The following is a 21,187-nucleotide window of genomic DNA, read 5'->3' on the forward strand; positions in this document are numbered from 1 at the left end:
TATCAGATGTCCCTTGTAAGCCTTGCAGGTCTTGCTGGATACAGTTTTCTTTAAGAGGAACATGCTGTATTTAGGTGGTAGATAAGACCAGTTTATGCTTGTGTGGTCCTGAATGTGTATCAAGCAAAGATAAGGAGCTATTCACAATGCAGAGTCTGCACTTCTTTTCTATAATACATTGTTCAGTGTTGCCAGTGTTTTAGTGATAGTTTTTGCAGTCGCTATCTCTGACATATAATATGTACTTATTCCTTTTTGATCACTAGGACTTTGCTGGTACTTGCAAATGAGTTAGAAGTATACTGGTAGAAGGCTTTATTTAGGCCCCATATTAGGTGTATGGCACTAATTTATTTTGCATTCTTTGCTGATTGTTTACACGATGGTGATTTTACCTTTTCACAGAAGAGAAGGCCAATTTGGAGAATAAGTTTCCTGGGAAGAATGGTACAGGAGGGCTTTTTCAGAGCAAAACTCCTCTGAGAACAGCTAATCTTCAGCAAGATGTCACACCTTTGAGACCAGGTAAGAAAGAACATCTTAGAAAAAAGCTGCTTGGCAGAATGGTCGAACAGTATATTAGGAACCTGAGGGATCTGGGGAAATTACCTAAATGATGTATCCCTTGGATTTTAATTGGTGAAATGTGTTAATTCATTTATTCATTTCATGGTGAAACGTGAAACTAATGATGTGCTGCATTCTTCTTTTTTTTTTTCCCAGTCTTTTGGAAATTAAGCTAACATAGAATTTTATTGCCAGATGTATAACTATTTTGTTTTTATGACTAGATTTAATGTAACCTAACCTCGGTCTGGCTGGGAAACAAAACAGCAGGAGGGAAGAATGTACTGCTTGCTAACTGTACAAGAATTCTTTGAGTCATGTATCTGATTTTAAAAGATGATTGACACTTAAACTAATAGTTACTAAATCTGCAAGATACTGTCTATTTGATTAAAACAAAAAAGTATTCTTTAAATCCTCAAAAATGATTCTTGTTTTGAAATAGTAGCTATATTTAGATATAATTCACATATCATACAATTCACCTGCTTAAAATGTACATTTCAATGTTTTTTCATATATTCACAGCATAGTTGTGCAGTCATCACCACAATCAATTTAGAACATTTGAAAATTAATCTTATGGGTAAATCTGAAACTAGCCTCAGTCATACCAATAACTAGAGGGCCATATCAGGAAATAGCTGTTTTCAGTGAACTTGTGTAGTTTGCAGAGTCTGAGTTGCTAGGCTGACTTTTTTATTTTTAATAGAACCTCCTCATAAGTAAACTCTGGAATTCACATGTACTCTTTTTGTTGTTGTTGTTGTTGGGGGTAGGAGTTTATTAATTAATTTATTTATTTTTGCTATGTTGGGTCTTCGTTTCTGTGTGAGGGCTTTCTCTAGTTGTGGCAAGCGGGGACCACTCTTCATTGCAGGTGCGCGGGCCTCTCACCGTTGCGGCCTCTCTTGTTGCGGAGCACAGGCTCCAGACGCGCAGGCTCAGTAGTTGTGGCTCACGGGCCTAGTTGCTCCATGGCATGTGGGATCCTCCCAGACCAGGGCTCGAACCCGTGTCCCCTGCATTAGCAGGCAGATTCTCAACCACTGCGCCACCAGGGAAGCCCCCAGGCCGACTTTTAAATAGTTCATTCATGAGTACAAGTGATATCTATTGAATTTGGGATCTGGACAAGGATCCTGAACTTTTACATCCATCTTTCTTGCATAAGAGGTTAGAACTATGTGCACGTTTCACTTGAGGTGCTTAGAAGTGTGGCAGATTTTCTGTTGCTTTGATGGTCTTTGTGCTCTTCTTGAATTGAAAGAGGATGTGATGTACCTAGTTTGTCTGGACCACTTTCAGGTTAAGACTGTTATATCAGCAGTAAGCCCCAGAGCAAGAGACCTCTGCATGACCCATCATGTGGCAAAGACCATGTACACTGCTTCCATGCATGTATACCCCTTGGGCCCCACAGTCTTTTTGTTCTTTGTTAGCACACATTCTTACCTGTCTCCGTGCTATTCACTCTGCCTTGAATACCTTTAATCTAACTGAGAAGTCCTTACTTATCATTCAAGTTCCAGCTCAAATATCTTTTCCATGTCGATGTTATATCCTACAATCTTCTAAACTCAGTAGTGTTTGTATCTTTTTTGTAGATTCCATCAGATTTCTACAAAGGTGATTATGTTATCTGCCTTTTGTTTTTTTCTTTCTTGCATACTGCACCTTTAGTAGGATGCTGAATAGGAGTAGAGAAGTAGACATGCTTGTTTTATTCCTGATCTTACGGCAAAAACATTCAGGCTTTCACCATTAAGTATGATGTTAACTGTAGTTTTTTCATAGATGCCCTTTATCAGGTTGAGGAATTTCCCTTCTATTCCTATTTTGCTGATAATTTTTATAGTAATGGAAGCTAGATTTTCTCATATGCTTTTTCTGCATTTATTAAGAAGTTTACATGAATTTTTTTCTTTTTTCTTTTATTCTTTAACTATGCTCAGTTATGCTGTTTTTCCAATTTTAAGCCAACCTTTCATTTCTGGGATGAACCCCCAGTTGGTCAGGATGGTATTTTTCTTTTTATATATATTTTAGGTTCAGTTTGCTACATTTTTTTGTTAAAAATTTTTCATCTATGTTCATGAGGAATAATGATCTGTAGTTTTCCTTATGATGCCTTTGTTTGATTTGATAGAGTAATGTTGGCCTTACTCTATAAATATTCCCTTCTCTTCATTTCTCTGGAAGAATTTGTGTAAAATAGATATTACATCTTTCTTAAATGTTTGGTAGAATTCACCAGTGAAGCCATCTGGGTCTGGAGTTTTCTTTGCAGGAAGGTTTTTAACTAAAAATTTAATTTCTTTAACAGATATCGATTATCTGTTTCTTCTTGAATAAGCTTTGGTAGTTTGTTTTTCAAGTAATTTGTCTGTGTCATCCAAGTTGTTGAATTTATAGGCAAAAAGTTGTTCATAATGTTTCCTTATTATCCTTTTGATACTTATAAATTCTGTAGTGATATCACCTCTTTCATTTCTGATATTGGTAATTTGTGTCATCTCTCTCTATTTTCCTAATCAGTCTGGCTAAAGATTTATCAGTGTTAATAATCTTCTCAAAGAACCAGCTTTTGGCTTCATTGGTTTTGTTTTTGTTTATTCCTATTGTTTTTCTGGTTTTTATTTCATTGATTTCCATTCTGTTCTTTATTATTTCCCTTCTATTTACTTTGGGGTTCAATATATATATAATGTTTCTTAAGGTGGCAGCTGAAGCCATTGATTTGAAATCTTTCTTCTTTGTTAATGTGTTTACTGCTGTAAATATCCCCTGAGTACCTCTTTAGCCACATCCCATAAATTTGAAATGCTATGTTTTTATTTTCATTCCATTCAAAATACTTTTAATTTCCCTTTTGAGATCTTTGACCTGTGTGGTTTTTTTGTTTGTTTTTTTATTTTGGCTGCACGGGCTTCTCTAGTTGTGGTGCACAGGCTCTCTAGTTGTGCTGCATGGGCACCAGAGCACGTGGGCTCAGTAGTTGCGGCGTGTGGGCTTAGTTGCCCAGCGGCACATGGGATCTTAGTTCCCAGACCAGGGATCAAACCCACGTCCACTGCATTGGAAGGCGGATTCTTAACCACTGGACCACCAGGGAAGTCCCGACCTATGTGTTTTTTTTAATTGCAATATAATTGACTTATAACATCGTGTAAGTTTAAGATGTACAGAGTGTTGATTTGATGCATTTATATAGTGCAATGTAATTAATACCTCTATCATATCACATAATTATCATTTCTTTTGTGATGAGAACAATTAAGATCTAGTCTCATCAACTTTGAAGTTCATAATACAGTATTGTTGATTATAACATTTATGCTATGCATTTAGATCTCCAGGACTTAATTTATCTACTAGTTGCTAGTTACCTGTGTGTTATTTAATTTCCAAATATTTGGGGTGGGGGTGCTCCAAAAATCTTATCTGTTATTGATTTCTTGGGGGATTTCTACTGTGGTGAAAGGACATACTTGTATGACTTGAACTCTTTTAAATGTATTGAGACTTGTTTCATGGCCCAGAATATGGTCTGTCTTGGTAAATGTACTTGGGTGTACTTAAAAAAAAAATGTGTATTCTGCCGTCATTGGGTGGAGAGTTACATAAATGTCAGTTGGGTCAAGTTGGTTGATAGTGTTGCTCAAGTCTTCTGTTTCCTTATTGATTATCTATCTGATGGCTCTGTCCATTATTGAAAGTAGGGATATTGAAGTCTTCAACTATTATTGCCGAATTGGCTATTTCTCCCTTGAGTTTCGTCAGTTTTTGCTTCGGGTATCTGGGTCTCTGTTGTTAGGTATGTATATGTTTGTAATTGTTACATCTTCATGATAATTTGACCACAACGTATTTTTGTAAATGAAGTCTTATTGGAATACAGCCATGCTCATTTGCTTATATATTATTTGTGGCTGTTATAATCTTACTGATTTTTCTGTCAACTTGTTCTATCAATTAGAGAGAGAGGTATTGAAATTTTAGACTATAATTGTGGATTTGTTTATTTCTCCTTATAGTGGTATGTGGTATGGATAAAGAAGATATGGTATCCCACTTGATCATGGTGTATGATCCTTTTAATATATTGTTGGATTTGGTTTGCTAACATTTTGTTGAGGATTTTTGCATCTATGTTCATCAGTGATATTGGCCTTTTTTATGATACCTTTGTCTGGTTTTGGTACCAGGGTGATGCTGGCCTCATAGAATGAGTTTGGAAGCATTCCTTCCTCTGCAGTTTTTTGGACTAGCTTGAGAAGGATAGGTGTTACCTCTTCTAAATGTTTGGCAGAATTCACCTGTGAAGCCATCTGGTTCTGGACTTTTGTTTGTTGGGAGTTTTTTTAAAATTATGGATTCAATTTCATTGCTAGTAATTGGTTTCTTCGTATTTTCTATTTCTTCCTTGTTCAGTCTTAGGAGATTTTACATTTCTAGGAATTTGTCCATTTCTTCTAGGTTGTCCATTTTATTGGCATATAGATGGTTGTAGTAATCTCCTATGATCCTTTGTATTTCTGTGGTGTGAGTTGTAACTTCTCCTTTTTCATTTCTGATTTTATTGATTTTGGCCCTCTCTCTTTTTTCTTGAAGAGTCTGGCTAAAGGTTTATCACTTTTATTTATCTTCTCAAAGAACCAACACTTAGTTTCATTGATCTTTTCTATTTTTTTAGTCTCTATTTCACTTATTTCCGCTTATTCATTTCTTTCTGCTCTGATCTTTATGATTTCTTTCCTTCTACTAACTTTGTGTTTTGTTTGTTCTTCTTTTTCTAGTTTCTTTAGGTGTAAGCTTAGGTTGTTTGAGATTTTTCTTGTTTCCTGAGGTAAGCTTCTATTGCAATAAACTTCCCTCTTAGAACGCTTTTCCTGCATCCCATAGATTTTTGGATTATTGTGTTTTTGTCTTCATTTGTTTCCAGGTATATTTTGATTTCTTCTTTGATTTCCTCAGTGATCCATTGGTTGTTTAGTAGCATATTGTTTAGACTCCATGTGTTTTTGTTTCTTGCAGTTTTTTTCTTATAGTTGACTTCTAGTCTCATAGTGTTATGGTCAGAAAAGATGCTTAATATGATTTCAGTTTTCTTAAAGTTACCGAGGCTTGTTTTGTGGCCTAGCATGTAATCTATCCTGGAGAATGTTCCATGTGCACTTGGAAAGAATATGTATTTTGCTGCTTTTGGACAGAATGTTTTCTCTCTCTATATATGGTCTAATATGTCATTTAAGGCCAGTGTTTCCTTACTGGTTTTCTGTCTGGATGATCTGTTCATTGATATAAGTGGGGTGTTAAAAGTCCCCTACTGTTATTGTGTTACTGTCAATTTCTCCCTTTCTGTCTGTAAATATTTGCTTTCTGTATCTAGGTGGTTCTCTGTTGGGTGCATATATATTTATAATTGCTATATCTTCTTCTTGGATTGATTCCTTGATCATTATGTAGTGTACTTCTTTGTCTCTTAACATTCTTTGTTTTAAAGTCTATTTTGTCTGATATCATTATTGACACCCCGTTTTCTTTTGATTTCTATTTGCATGGAATACTCTTTTCCATCCCCTCACCTTCAGTCTGAGTGTGTCTTTAGATCTGAAGTGAGTCTCTTGTAGGCAGCATATATATGGGTCTTGTTTTTGTATCCATTCAGCCACTTTGTGTCTTTTGATTGGAACATTTAGTCCATCTGCATGTAAAGTAATTATTGATATGTATCTACTTATCGCCATTTTGTTAATTGTTTTGGGGTTGTTTTTGTATGTCAGGTTTTGTTCCTTTGTTCTTTTTTTGTTCTCTTCCCTTGTGGTTTGATGACTGTCTTTAGTGTTATATTTGGATTCCTTCTCTTTTTGTGTGTGTGTGTATCTATTATAGATTTTTGGTTTGTGATTACTGTGAGGTTTATATTTATCAATCTGTATGTCTCTATTTTAAGTTGCTGATCTCATAATTTCAAATGCATTTTAACAACCCTGCATTTGTACTCTCCTCCCTGTATGATTACTGTTTTGACATCATATTTTACATCTAATTGTTTTGTGTATCCCTTAACTGCTTATTGTAGATACAGATGATTTTACTACTTTTGTCTTTTAACCTTCCTATTAGCTTTGTATGTGGTTGATTTACTACTTTTACTGTATATTTGCCTTTACCAATGAGATATTTCCTTTTGTAATGTTCATGTTTCTAGTTGTGGTCTTTTCTTTTTCAATTAGTGAAGTCCCTTTAACATTTCTTATAAAGCTGCTTTTGGCAGTGCTGAATTCTTTTAGCTTTTGCTTGTCTGTAAAACTTTTGATGTGTCCATCAAATCTGAATGAGAGCCTTGCTGGGTAAAGTATTCTTGGTTGTAGGTTTTTCCCTTTCATCACTTTAAATATATCGTGCCACTTCCTTCTGGCCTGCAGTTTCTGCTGAAAAGTCAGCTGATAGCCTTATGGGAATTTCCTTGTATGTAACTTGTTGCTTTTTCCTTGCTACTTTTAATATAGAATTGCAGATTAAAAGATTTTTTCTTGACTTTTCTGAAGGCATTATTCTGTTATCTTTTATCGTCCTGTGTTACTGATGAGGAATTCAGCTTATCCTATTTTCCTTCCTTAGGTGATTTCTTTTTCTCTGTAGAAGCTTTCAGAATTTTATCTTTTTAAAATGTCATGAGAAGATGTTAAAAAAAAATGTCATAAGAATGTGTTTGGGATACTTTTTTCTGAGGTGATGCCTTAGGCTGGCAAATAGGCAGGGCCCTGGATACTTCATTTCTGCTTCAACCAAAGTAGCTTTTATAAATTGCTCTTCTGCATAAGATTTCACTGCTTAGGAGGGATACACACACACATACACACACAATTTGCAATCTAGAATTCTGTATTAAGTCATATATATACACATGTATCTCTCATCTCCAACTCATTTCCTTGGGATTTGAGTACTGACTAGTTTTTGCTCTCTTGCAGTTGACAACACTTATAACAAAGAGGCAGAAAAAGAAAACCTGGTGGAAGAGTCCATTCCAACAAATGCTTGTTCTTCTCTGAAAGTCAAAGGAACCACATCAAGAAATATTCTAGCTCAGCCTCAGAGGTAAGACTGTTTTGGTGTTCGAAGTGGTGGTTATATTAATAACGTTCAACGAAGAGTTACTGGAGCACCTACTATGTGTTCCATACTACATTAGACTCTTCATGTTACCTTATTTAATCTTCATAACATTTATGAGTTGTAGGTAACATGCTTAATTTATAGATAAGGGCTCAGATGTACTAAGTTGCTTGCCCAAGGCAGATTTATTTCAGAGACAGGATTCAGACTGATCACTTTGGTTCCAAAGTCCTTGCTATTTGCGCTGTCAACATGGGTTGCCATTTACATTTATTTGTATGGATATGTGGCAGGTTTTTTTTTTTTTCTTGTGTATAGGTTGTAAATAAACTTCATAAGGGCAAGTGTCATGTATCCCTAGTACCTAACAGTGTCTTGCAGGAGCAAAGCTGAATAAAGTCTTGAGTGAAGGGGTGGATGGATGGGTGGGGTAAGCTGTACTCTTGGCACTAGGAACCTCTGAAAATCCAATGTCTTTGAATGTTGTATCAGTATCCTCTTTTTAACCAAAACAAAGCTGTTAGTCTTAATATTAGTTGCCTTCAGATGGCACTAATCAAAAGATTATTTGAATTAGATTTTTAAAAACTTTCACTTGGGAGTTCCTGGTGGTCCAGTGGTTAGGACTCAGCACTTTCACTGCTATGGCCTGGGTTCAATCCCTGGTCGGGGAACTTAGATTCCACCAGCCGCACAACATGGCCAAAAAAACTTTCACCATCTAATAATTACCACTCACCCACAGAGTTTAAATTCGAGGACTGGGGACTTCCTTGGTGGTCCAGTGGCTAAGATTCCACGCTCTCTATGCAGGGGTCCCGGGTTGGTTTCCTGGCCAGGGCACTAGATCCCACATGCTGCAACTAAGAGTTCGTATGCCACAACTAAAGATTCCATATACCACAACTAAAAGAACCGTATGCTGCAATGAAGATCCCAAGTGCCGCAACCAAGACCCGGTGCAGCCAAATAAACAAATAAATATTTAAAAATAAATAAATAAATTCCAGAACTATTTAATGCTTTATACTTTGATGTCAACAATATTGAGGAATGGCAGAGTATTTATAATACAATTGCTCAGAAGTAATGAAATTACCCTTTACAAACCCTCATGCTGGTGTAAGGGGATCACCTTTTGAAGATGGTATCATACATGCTTATTTTAATCTTTTCTGGTGAAGAAGCCCCTTTTAATTGAAAAATTCTGTGAGATTCAACCAGCTATCACAGGAAATTTAAGAGATTGCTACAGGTTGATTCTGTGGTTTCTGTTCCATGTTTAGATTGTTAAGTCCCTATGGAAAAGGGACCCAGTATCCTATAGATTCCTTCAGAGTCCAAGATAGTGCTAGTGTCTTGGCTTCTGCATTTTGAATATGTATATTACTAAAATTGCCCCACATTCTGAATGAATTTTTGAATGCTTTTGGGAAATGATGGTATGACAGAAAGCCAGCTGTTCACAGAATCAGAAGATCTGAATTGTTTTTGTTTCATTTGTTTTAAAGGCAGGTATCTCTACTACTCAAAACCTTAGTTTACTGAGAATAACCGTCTCTCTCAGGCTTATTGCAAGAACTGGCCAAATAGGATAACATGTGGTAGTAGTTTGTAAATGAGACTGCATTATGAAAATGCATAAAGAGGTAAAACATTAGTGCCATTTATCTTAGATCTCAGATTTATCTTAGTCTAGGGATGCCTAATCTAGAAAAGAAGAGCAGATGGAATAGGAAGGTATAGATAATCATACAAATTTCCTACTATTTTCTTCTCACATGATTTTGATGGATAAGCTAAAAGATGGCTAAAACTCCTTTGACTCAGAATAGTTAAAAGTCAATAAGGCCTTAGTCTATAATAATAATTTTTCCATGCAGGTGTTGCTTTACCACATATATTTTTAAAATAAATTTATTTATTTATTTATTTTTGGCTGTGTTGGGTCTTTGTTGCTGTGCATGGGCTTTCTCTAGTTGTGGCGAGCGGGGCTACTCTTTTTTGCAGTGCATGGGCTTCTCATTGCGGTGGCTTCTCTTGTTGCGGAGCACGGGCTCTAGGCATGTGGGCTTCAGTAGCTGTGGCTCGAAGGCTCTAGAGTGCAGGCTTAGTAGTTGTGGTGCACGGGCTTAGTTGCTCCGCAGCATGTGGGATCTTCCCGGACCAGGGCTTGAACCCGTGTCTCCTGCATTGGCAGGCAGATTCTTAACCACTGCGCCACCAGGGAAGCCCCACATATATGTTTTAATTTTTATAGTCTCATCCCTTAGCAACTTCTCCCTAAAGACATTCAGCAGTTCTTCTCTTGACTTTATAATATCATTGTATATTGAATTTAAGTAGTGGTCCAAAATGGCCATGTCTTCATGTACGTTGCCTTCTTTCCTTCTAATTTTTAATGAAACTCTGTCCATTTTAAAAAAATTAAGTAATTTTATTGGGGTATAATTTACATATAGTAAAATGTACAGCTCTTGAGGGCACAGTCTGATTAGTTTTGACAAGTCTATAATGCAACCACGATACCAACATAGAACAAATTCCATCACCTCAGAACATTCCCTTATTCCTCTCCCTTTAAATTCAACTTTTACTGTTCTTTCTGCCTTCTCACTTTCCCACCTCCCACCCAGAGGCAGCCACTGTTCTGATTTCTGTCACCATAGATTAACTTTGCCTGTTCTAGATATTTTTATAAATGGAATTGTATAGTGTGTACTCTTCTATATCTGAGTTCTTTCACTTAGCATGTGCTTTTGAGATTCATTCATGTCATTGCATATATTAATATTTTGTTCCTTTTTATTGCTGATAATAAATTCTGTTGGATGGATATACCACAGTTTATCCATTAACCAGTTGAGGACATATGAATTGTTTCCAGTTTGGGGTTATTATAAATAAAGGTGCTATGAGTAGTTTGCGTATAGATTTTTGTGAGGACGTGTTTCTCTTGGGTGAATACCTAGGAGTGAAATTGCTGGACGTACTGCTAAGTGTATGTTTATAAGAAACAGAATTTTTCCAAAGTGACTGTACCATTTTACATTCCCATTAGCAGTATATGAGAGTATCAGTTGCTCCATATCCTGGCCAACACTTGGTATTGTCAGTCTCTTTAATGATATTTCATTGTATTTTTTTTAAAATAAACTTATTTATTTTTTGGGTCTTTGTTGCTGTGCTCAGGCTTTCTGTAGTTGCAATGAGCAGGGGCTACTCTCCGTTGTGGTGTGCGGGCTTCTCATTGCGGTGGCTTCTCTTGTTGTGGAGCATGGGCTCTAGGCGCGTGGGCTCAGTAGTTGTGGAATGCAGGCTCAGTAGTTGTGGCTCGTAGGCTCTAGAGCACAGGCTCAGTAGTTGTGGCACATGGGCTTAGTTGCTCCGCGGCATGTGGGATCTTCCTGGACCAAGGCTGGAACCCGTGTCCCCTGCATTGGCAGGCAGATTCTTAACCACTGAACCACCAGGGAAGTCCCTCATTGTGTTTTTAATTTTTATTTTTCTGATGACTGATGATGTTGATCACATTTTCATTTGATTACTGGCCATTCATATATCTGCATATACAGTTGTTTTTTTAGTCTGGCTCCCTGGAGTCTCCCCTGTGCCTGAAAATGTTAGTGGTCAGCCAAGACCGAGTAGAGTTTATACTGAGGCTTAAGTGTTCATCCTCTCTGGTTCTCTTGCTTCTCATTTTGCCTCTAAATTTCCAGTTGTTTTGCCAGCCCTAATGTTTGTCTTCTGATACCTAAAGCTAGTAAGACTTTAGCTGTGTGCCATTCTACTATATACACATTGGGGAGTGCACTGAATCAAATAAAAACCAGTGAACTCACCAGTGTCTTACCTAGTGCATTTATGTCTTTTAAGGATGGACACCTCACCAGTTTCTGCTTTTTCACTGGGCCCCCCAGTCTCCTCTAAACATGCATAGTTAGCATATATAGTAATACATAGGAATTTGTGCAGAGTTTTGGCTCAGACTTTGGGTGATACCTTTTCTGTAGCTCTTTCACTACCGGGACTTTCCTCCTATTTCCAGCTGCTGTACTGGCCTGAATTCTATCTTCCGTTATCTACGGCCAATGAGATTAGAGTTTTCTGCTGCTGGAGCTGCCGCATTTGGGGTGTGCCCTCAGGCAAAAAAGCTACTAACTCATAACTCTTAACCTTTGTAGTTGCTTTTCATGGATAAATGTTTCTCTTTTTTCTGCCTGCTTTTGGTCACTTTTCAGTGCCTTCAAGTAGTCATATTTTTATATATTGTGTACCTTTTGTAATAATATGCAAGAAGATTTGCATGATAAATGCACACTGTATTACTCCATGTAATTGTTTTTATGAGTACTTTTAGAGATTGATATGAAAATATTTGCAGGTGAAAGATCTGAAATTTGGGATTTGCTTCAAAAGCTAGGCAGGCGTGGATGGAGGGAAAATTGACAGTGTGATTGGCTATAAGTTGAAATTTTTAAAGCTGAATGATGAGTAGTACCTGGTGGTTCATTATATTATTCTCTTCACTTTTTACTAAGTTTTAAATTCTTTATGATAAAGATTTAAAAATTAGTTACTCTATGCAATCTAATAACAATTTGAATATATACTAATACATCTTAAGACTTGAGAGAAATTAAACAAGATCTAAATAAATGGCAGGACATAACCATGTTCATGGTTTGAGAGACTCAGTAATGTAAATATGTCAAATCTCCTTATCTGATGTATAGATTCAACGCAATCTCTACAAAAATCCCAAAGGTTTTCAGTTTGGACATTGATAAATTGATGCTAAAATTTATACAGAAATGCAAAGGTCCAAGAATAGTCAAAATACTTTTGAAGTGTCTAGTAGATAGCAATATTATAAAGACTTTGTGGTATTACCCAAGGATAAATGAGACCAATGGAATCAAATAAAAGCTTACTCTCTCATATATGGACACAATATATGACAAATGTGGTACTGCAGACCTTTGGGGAGAGGCTGTTTTTATTTTTCCCCTTTCAATAAACAATGATTGGACAATGGATAGCCACATAAAACAAAATGGGAATTAGCCCCTACCTCACTCCATAGAAAACAGAAAGTACAAGGTGGCTTGTAGATCTAAATGTGAAAGCTGAAGCTCATGTAAGGAAATATAGGAGAATATCTTCATGACCTTGGAATAGGGAAAGATTTCTTAAATAGAATCCACACAGGAAAACACTGACATGCTTTTAGGGAAGGAGGTTGTTGTATTTGAGCATATTTGTCTAATCAGATGATACCATAAGGAGAGTGAAAAGCCAAGCCTCAGATTGGGAGGAGATGTTTGTAACACTGAAAACCTACAAAGGGCCTCATATTCACAGAATATAAAGAATTCCTACTAATCAATTAGAAAAGGATTGACAATGCAGTAGAAAACAACCAGGAGACTTAACTAGCACTTTATGAAAGAGGATGGCCAAATGGCCAGTTAACATGTGAAAAGGTGCTCAGTCTCACTGGGAAAAGCAAATTAAAACCACAATGAGTTTCTACTCTATACCAATTTATATGATTAAAATTAAGTCATCCGACAATACTAACTGTTTTGGAGAATGTAGAGCAGTGTAGACTTTGTAAATTAGTCAGTGTAAGCATAAATTGGTACAAGCACCTTGGAAAATAACTTTAGTTGATAAACCAATGTCTATCGGTGACCTAGCAATCTTACAACTTAACATACCCAACAGCAATGTGTACATCAAGAGACATTATGTGAGAATCAACAGTAAGCTGGGTAAATAATGGTATGTTCCTACAATGAATGTTACACAGCACTGAAAGTCAGTGAATTCGAACTACGTGAGTCAGTGTGGTTGAACCTCACAAACATAATGTTGAGTAAAATAAACCAAGACAGAAAAAATGCTTGCAGTAGTCTGATTATTACATAACGTTTTTTGTTTCCTTTCCAAACTAACAGACCATGTTTATGGAATGCATGTTTGTATGGTAAAATGATAAAGAAAAAGTAGTCATTACTGTAAAAGTCAAGATAGCATCTGCTGCCAGTGTTTTGTTTCTTAGTCTATGTGGTGATTTCATGAGTCTTCACTTTGTAATCACTTAACTTAATTTTTGTTTTGTGTACTTTTTGTTATGTGTTATATATTTTAACAAAAATAGGAGGCCATGGCTAAAAGAAAGTGGAGAAAATAAACACTTGGTAGTAAATTTCCAGGAGATCTGATTTCTAATTTTAAGTCTGACAGCAATTAGCTGTGTAACAGGGTCAAGTCACCTCATCTTCTTTTACTTTTACTCATACTTCCAAAAGGAGGGAGTTGTACTAGGTGATTGCCAGTGCTCTTTTACAAAATTAAATCAGCTCTATTGAGGTCTAATTTACAAACACCAATGCACTTAAGTACCAACATTTTATGGTGAATTTTCAAAAACGATCAGTAAGACGAGAAGGTATTAGATTTTTAGAGCAGAAATAATGCCACTTTTTTTTTTAGAGCAGAAATAATACCACTTTTTATAGCCCTTTGTAGTTTGACATATTTTCACATTTCTGAGGAGTATTTGCACATATAGTAGATGTATTCATTACAAATAAGTTTTGTCAATTCTTCTACCATAGAAGATCTCTTAGACTCTCTGCTCAGAAGAATTTGGAACAGAAAGAAAAACACCATGTACAAATGAAAGCCAAGAGATGTGCTACTCCTGTAATCGTCAATGAAATTCCACCCTCCAAAAAAATGAGAGTGTAAGTAGCCACAGCTTCTGTCTGCTGACATAGATTTTTACTCCGTTTGCTCCTATGGTAATGGCAAGCAGAATACGTGGTGCTTGTTCTTATTTTTATCAGTTAGGAATGTATTTTGCTGAAGGTAATAAGACCTCTCTATTTAACTAGAGAGGTTTAAAGAATAATGATTTATTTGCTTCACAGAAGTCTGAAAGTAGTTTGCTTTGGTTCAATGACATCTCTTTGAGTCTTAGGGGTTTTTTTCATACTTGTTGCTCAAGATGGCTGCTCTGTGTTTCTTAGCTTCTTCTTAGCGCTTGTTGCCTCATTATCTGAAGATAGCTACTATATCTCTAGGTATCATATCCATGTTTGAGAGAAGAAGAAGGGTCTGGCAAAGAAAGAGGGGCAGCACCCATATCAGGAAAGTGAAGTATTTTCCAGAAACGCTTATGTTATGCCTCAGTTGACTGAACTGTAAATTAGATCCCCTCTAGTTGCAGTAGAGACCGTTGAAGCAAGTACAATACTTTTGCCTTCATACATTGCTGCCCCAAGCAAAATTGGGGTTCTGTTAATAAGAAATAAAGTAGAATAAATATTGAGGAGACAACTAGCTGTCTGGCATTTGTTCATTTGATGATGAGCAGTTGGAATCTCTTCCTACCCTCCTGAACCATCACCAGACAGCTCTTACCCTGACTTCTATTGGCATTCTCAAAGTTTACCCATTGTAGCCATTGGAATATATGATCTGATGATACTATTGGAAGAATCTTGCTGTTGAAACATGGTTTTTGTCCTAAAGAATGAGAAAATTTAAGTCATGTGTGGTAGATCTGGGGAGGAGGGTAGAGCAGGATATGCTGTAGGGAATTGAGAGGATATTTTTTGTTCTTTTCAACTCAAGTTCTCACAATAAAAAGAAGCCAGAGGAAGAGGAAGAAGGCAGTGCTCATCAAGATACTTCTGAAAAGAATGAGTCTTCCCCAGAGAAAGCCAAGGGCAGACATACTGTGCCTTGTATCCCACCTGTAAGGTATGATTCTATCCTGAATTTCAGCTTTAGAGTCAGTAGAGTAAAATTACAAATGGGGGGGCTTCCCTGGTGGCGCAGTTGTTGAGAGTCTGCCTGCCAATGCAGGGGACACGGGTTCGTGCCCCGGTCCGGGAAGATCCCACATACCGCGGAGCGGCTGGGCCCATGAGCCGTGGCTGCGCGTCCAGAGCCTGTGCTCTGCGACGGGAGAGGCCACAACAGTGAGAGGCCTGTGTACCACAAAAAAAAAAAAAATTACAAATGGGTACATCTACAGTCTGTTTGATGCACATGGAGCTTGGGAAACTCTGAAAGCCGTAACCATGGTAAGGTAAATTGTTTTATGTCCTTGTGGGTGCTTGAGTGTTACAGATTGAAAAAAATTAACTATTAAAACAAACGTAAAAGAAATATAGAAGGAAAAAGTTAGTGAAGGTTCTTACTACCTAAATTGAACAGTTTTTATTTTGCCAAGCTCCCTTCTAGACTTTACTCAAGTAAAATACATATTTTTACAATCAGTGTATAAGCAATCTTTGGGCTCTGCTTTATTCACTTGCTATGAGACTATTTTATTTTCTGTACTGCTACAAAATCTTCACATTTACCCTTTTTTTGATAGATTGTTAGCATTCTATCAGATTATATTTAACTATTTCCGGTTGAAAATGCTGTTTCCGATTTTTCACTATTTTAAGGAATCAATGAACATCTTTACAGGCAGATCCTTTTCTTTGACTAGTCTCCTCAGGATAAGGAAAGAGAAATTCCTTGATCTAAGATTATGGTCAGTTTTCTGGCTATTGATATTTATTGCTAATTTTATTTCCAAAATGAATGTGTGAATTTACAGTGCTATCAACTTTGAATGAATATTTTTATTTCCTTGTAGTCTCATCTGCATTGAATTTTTTTTACTTTAAAAATTGTTTCAAATTTAACTGATATGTTGATGGCATCAGATTATTTTAATTTTTATGTGTTTGCTGACAAGATTGTATAACTATTATTGTAAGCATCTTTTCCAAAGTTCCTCTTGGGTGAATCATCTGTTTTCCTTTTCTGTTTATCTATAAGTGGTCTTAGTGATGTTCTCATTACTAAGAATGGCTACTTTATTTTATTGTTATTGTTGTTTTAAGAATGGCTACTTTAAATTGAACTTTTGCTATGTGTCCAGTATTTCAGAAACATTATCTGATTTAATAGTCACAAGTATCCTGTGAGAACAAGTATCCATATTACCCATTTTACATTGGAGAAAACTGAGGCTCACAGAGGTTAAATAGTTTTCTCAAGATCACATAGGCAGAAAATGAAACAACAGGGTTGGGATTTGCATTCTGGATGGCTTTACTCCTAAGTCTGTTCTCTCTATCACAGTATATATTTTATGTATATTAACCTCTTGCCATGTTTGTTGAAAATATTACTACTGGTATTTTAGTTTTTCTTGTGGCATAAAAGTTAATCATTATATAGTCAAATTTGTGGATATTTTATAATATCTTCTATAGTCTATTTTAGCTGTTTTTTCAGAAACTTTTTCAATATTTTGGAATAAATTTTGTATCTTTTTTTCATAGTGTTATCTAAGTTAATATCAATTTATTAGGTAATACTTTTTGGTTTTGATGGTTATTTTATCACAGGTTAAAAATCTAATCTATATAATGCCTTTAGATTTTTTTAACCACTGAGTCACTTTCTCCTCTCCTCTCCTCTCTCATCTCCTTTACTGATTTGCCTTTTAGGCAGAAGATTCTAAAAAGTACTGAGGAGCAAGAGTTGGAGAAGAGAATGAAAATGCAGCAAGAGGTGGTAGAGATGCGGAAGAAGAATGAAGAATTCAAAAAATTTGCTCTTGCAGGAGCAGGTCAGCTTGGTTCTGATTGAGTCTGATTTATGAGGGGGTGCTTCTCATAATCTTGGTAGGGTTTTTGAAGTCTCTAAAGCACAAAAGTCTTTCTTGGTCAGTAGTCAGCATTAAAAGATGTGTTTATTTAGAAACCTGGACATGGGTACCATTCATATCCCAGTGATCATTCCCTAGAACATTTTACATATGTTGGTCCTTTCTTAGAGCATGCTGTTCCTCTCCATCTCTAACTGAAGAAGTCACACCCATCTTTTGAGGCCTTTTTCCATGAGTCCTTACCTCATTTCTCTAAGTGGAGTTAATTCCTCCCTCCTTTTTTCTCCTAATTCTTTTTCTTTGTATTAGAATAAGAAGGAACTAGGATTGAGACAGAAGATAGAGCAATTGGGCAGACCAGCTTTTTGTTGTCTTCCCATTTTATCCTAGTCAGAGGAAAAGACAGCTGAGTGAATCCAGTTGTAGTTATGGAGGAAAGTATACCTGAGAGAGCTGAAGGGATCAGAGTTCTGCTTTGCTTTAGCATAATTATCATTGGTGGAGTCAAAGCTGTGAAGCTCTGCTTACTGGGTTGAAAAGCATCTCTGGAGTTTATAGGGTATCCCTCTTAGAGATGCTTAGTTAAGTGCTTTTAAAGTCAATTCATAGCTTTTCCTATCAAAAGTATTCCAGTTTCTCTGTCTCCAGAGCTATGACCACAACTGGGAGGTGGGATTCTTCTCCCCTGTGCTACCTTATAACAGTTTGCCTCTGACCGAAAGGCCTCAAACCCAATAGTACTAAATGAATAAGGCACATATATTGGTGTCCCTGAGGACTGTTTCAAGTGTTGGCTTATATGTAGAGAGTAAACAAAGTTAGATCCATGGTAATAGAAATACCAAAAGGACTGGATAAAAGGGGACTTACTTTATGTTCTCTATTCTTAGTGTTATCTGTGTGTTTTACTCTGCTCCTCACTCAGGGCTCCCTGTGAAGAAATCAGTGAGCCAGGTAACCAAATCAGTTGACTTCCACTTCCTCACAGATGAGCGAATCAAACAACATCCTAAGAACCAGGAGGAGTATAAGGAAGTGAACTTTACATCTGAACTGCGAAAGCATCCTCCGTCTCCTGTAAGTTGATAGACTAAATTAATATTCTTGTTAATAATTCAGTGAGGATTCTGGTGTAATATTTGTGGTCACTTAGTTACAATAATATAATTGAGAGGAGCATATGTTTTTGAGTTAAGATAGGTCTGAATCCTCACTTTGCCCCTGTTAGCTGTGTAATCTTGGACAAATCACTCTATGTCTCTGGGAAGCATCTTATCAAGTTGCTGTGAAAACTGAATTGAGAATGTACACAAAACACATAGAATTATGTGTGGCAAATTGTAGGTACAGGCTTGTTACAGCTTGTGCTATAACAAAATTTTTGAAAAAATCTTGTGTCTGCAAAATTGTGTGCAAAATATAACAGGGTTTATGGGGAAAATGGGATTGGGGCAGACCACTCAAATCCAGTTTTGTTACCAGAGCGCTAACAAAAACAGTAACAATCCTAAATAAAAATCCTAGCACTAAGAAATTCTCCTTGCATTTGCAGTCACCATCATGACTTGCTGAAGTCAGTCCTTTGCAATCTTAAATCCTGGGGTTGTGCTTCTTCCTTTGGGACGTAAGTCCTTGAAGAGTTTTGTTTCCAATCAGAGACCAATTTTATCAAAATTAATGACCCAAAGAGTAGGCTTCTTCATCAGTCAGTTTTTGGTAGGATGTGTGGAGAGAATTTGATTCAGGCAGCTGCCTGACCTGATTCAGGTCCAGAAGCCCAATTAAAAATTTTTAAATGGGACTGGGGATGGGATACCTTTGCAGCTTTTTTCACTTCTAAGAAAACTTGCTCTTGATTGCTTCAAAACATTAACATGCTTGGGAAAAATCACCTTATGTACTCTTCCAGAACAGATAATTTGTTAAGTTCTAGATGCTTTCTCCCCCTTTTCATTTTATTGTTATTTTTTAATTTTTTTGGCCACGCTGTGTGGCTTGTGGGATCTTAGTTCCCCAACCAGGTATTGAACCTGCGCCTCCGGCAGTGGAAGCACAGAGTCCTAACCACTGGGCCGTCAGGGAATTCCCCTCTTCCCCTTTTTAAAAGATGGGAATAGACTGTTTATAACCCTTGCTCAAGGACTGACAACTTAAGAAGAATAATAATCTTGGCTTTACACAGGCCCTTTTTCTTTCTTTCTTTTTTTGTTTTTTTTGCGGTACACGGGCCTCTCACTGTTGTGGCCTCTCCCGTTGTGGAGCACAGGCTCTGGACGTGCAGGCTCAGCGGCCATGGCTCACGGACCTAGCCGCTCCGCGGCATGTGGGATCTTCCCAGACCGGGGCATGAACCCGTGTCCCCTGCATCGGCAGGCGGACTCTCAACGACTGCGCCACCAGGGGAAGCCCCGACCCTTTTTCTTTTGATCCTCTGTACTGAGTCTGTGGCTTGTGGTAGATCTGAGCTCTTCCATAACACTTCATTTGGGGAACAACTTCTTTCTTTTCAGGCCCGAGTGACTAAGGGATGCACCATTGTTATGCCTTTCAACCTGTCCCAGGGAAAGAAAAGAACATTTGGTGAGACGGCTTCTACGTATGTGCCCCTTGCACAGCAGGTCGAAGCCTTCCATAAACGAACCCCTAACAGATATCACTTGAGGAGCAAGAAGGATGATATTAGTAAGTTTCTTTCCAGTATCATACCTGGCTGGAGCCTCCCCTAGAATTCCCTTTCCTTACATCTTAGGTGCAAATTTGCCTTTAGTTGAAATCCTCACTTTTGAACTAAAGCATGGCATGTGCCTGTATGCAGACAACAAATGTATACATAGTTGAGCATTTCTCAAACCACCCAGCTATCTGTCCACTTATACCCATCAACCACCTCGATCCTCCTGATCAATAATTGGCCAAGGGGAATTAAGTTAACCTGAGATGTCATTACACATCAAGGCTATCTTTACCATGTGTCAGTGTGCATTTACTCACCTACAGAAAATGAAAGCATTCCATTCACTTAAGGTTGTGTGCTTTTTGTTCAGCAATTCAATAAATGTTTTACCACTACAAAGCAGACACTCTGTGTGGTGTAGGGAGTATAGAAGTGAGCAAAACGGACTTGGTGCTACTCAATATCAAGTTTCTAATTCAGTGAGACAGATAAACAAATAGGTCATTACAAATTATGGTAAGTGCTGTGCATGTGGAGGGAGATGTAAGAATCAAGGGAGGTGCGAGATAGGGAGAGCAGGTCTGTATGCTGAGAAGTCCTTAGCAGGGAAAGAAGATGAAGATAGAGGAGAGAAAAGAGATAACCGATGATTAAGTCCCTGTGCAGGCAGGTAGGAGAGGGATACTTAACACAAGTGGAGTGATTGTTCTTTGAAAGGAGGGTGGAAGAGAGCAGTGGGTGCAGGTGCTGCTGAGTTTGATCTATATTTCTGTTTTTGTGCCAGTACCATGAAGAGGCTGTCTTTTCTCCATTGTATATTTTTGTGCTGTTGAGTTTGTAGATTTGGTGGTGAACAGATAAGAGTAATCTAATCTAATAGCATCTATCTTTATGAAAATAATTCCTACGAAAAGAAGCTAAAGAAGTTTCAGGAGAGGAGGTGTGGTATACAATAGTTGTCAAGAGTGTAGGGTAGTATTCTGGATAAAGCAGAATCCGTTTGTTTTGACTTTGAAGGTTTCTAAATTTTTTCTGCCTTTGCATAGGCACTGTTTAGTGCTATGTTAGGTAGCCAGATGAATTCCTTTAAGGACAGCATTTCCTAATATTGTTATTATGTTCTAGTAACC

General features: G+C 37.2%; 1 protein-coding gene across 4 annotated transcripts in view; it reads left to right on the top strand.

Moving 5' to 3' along the window:
• TPX2 (TPX2 microtubule nucleation factor) overlaps positions 1–21,187 on the top strand; it is a 58,044-nt gene that overhangs the window by 16,845 nt on the left and 20,012 nt on the right. For all 4 annotated transcript variants that reach the window (XM_073792849.1, XM_019950906.3, XM_019950905.3 and 1 more), the window contains 7 exons: positions 406–525; positions 7,548–7,674; positions 14,319–14,447; positions 15,340–15,468; positions 17,223–17,344; positions 18,309–18,460; positions 19,894–20,065. In XM_073792849.1, coding sequence (XP_073648950.1) covers positions 406–525; positions 7,548–7,674; positions 14,319–14,447; positions 15,340–15,468; positions 17,223–17,344; positions 18,309–18,460; positions 19,894–20,065 — 951 coding nt within the window. The remainder of the gene's footprint in view (positions 1–405; positions 526–7,547; positions 7,675–14,318; positions 14,448–15,339; positions 15,469–17,222; positions 17,345–18,308; positions 18,461–19,893; positions 20,066–21,187) is intronic.

Source organism: Tursiops truncatus, chromosome 15 (assembly GCF_011762595.2).
Source record: "Tursiops truncatus isolate mTurTru1 chromosome 15, mTurTru1.mat.Y, whole genome shotgun sequence".
NCBI lineage: Eukaryota > Metazoa > Chordata > Mammalia > Artiodactyla > Delphinidae > Tursiops > Tursiops truncatus.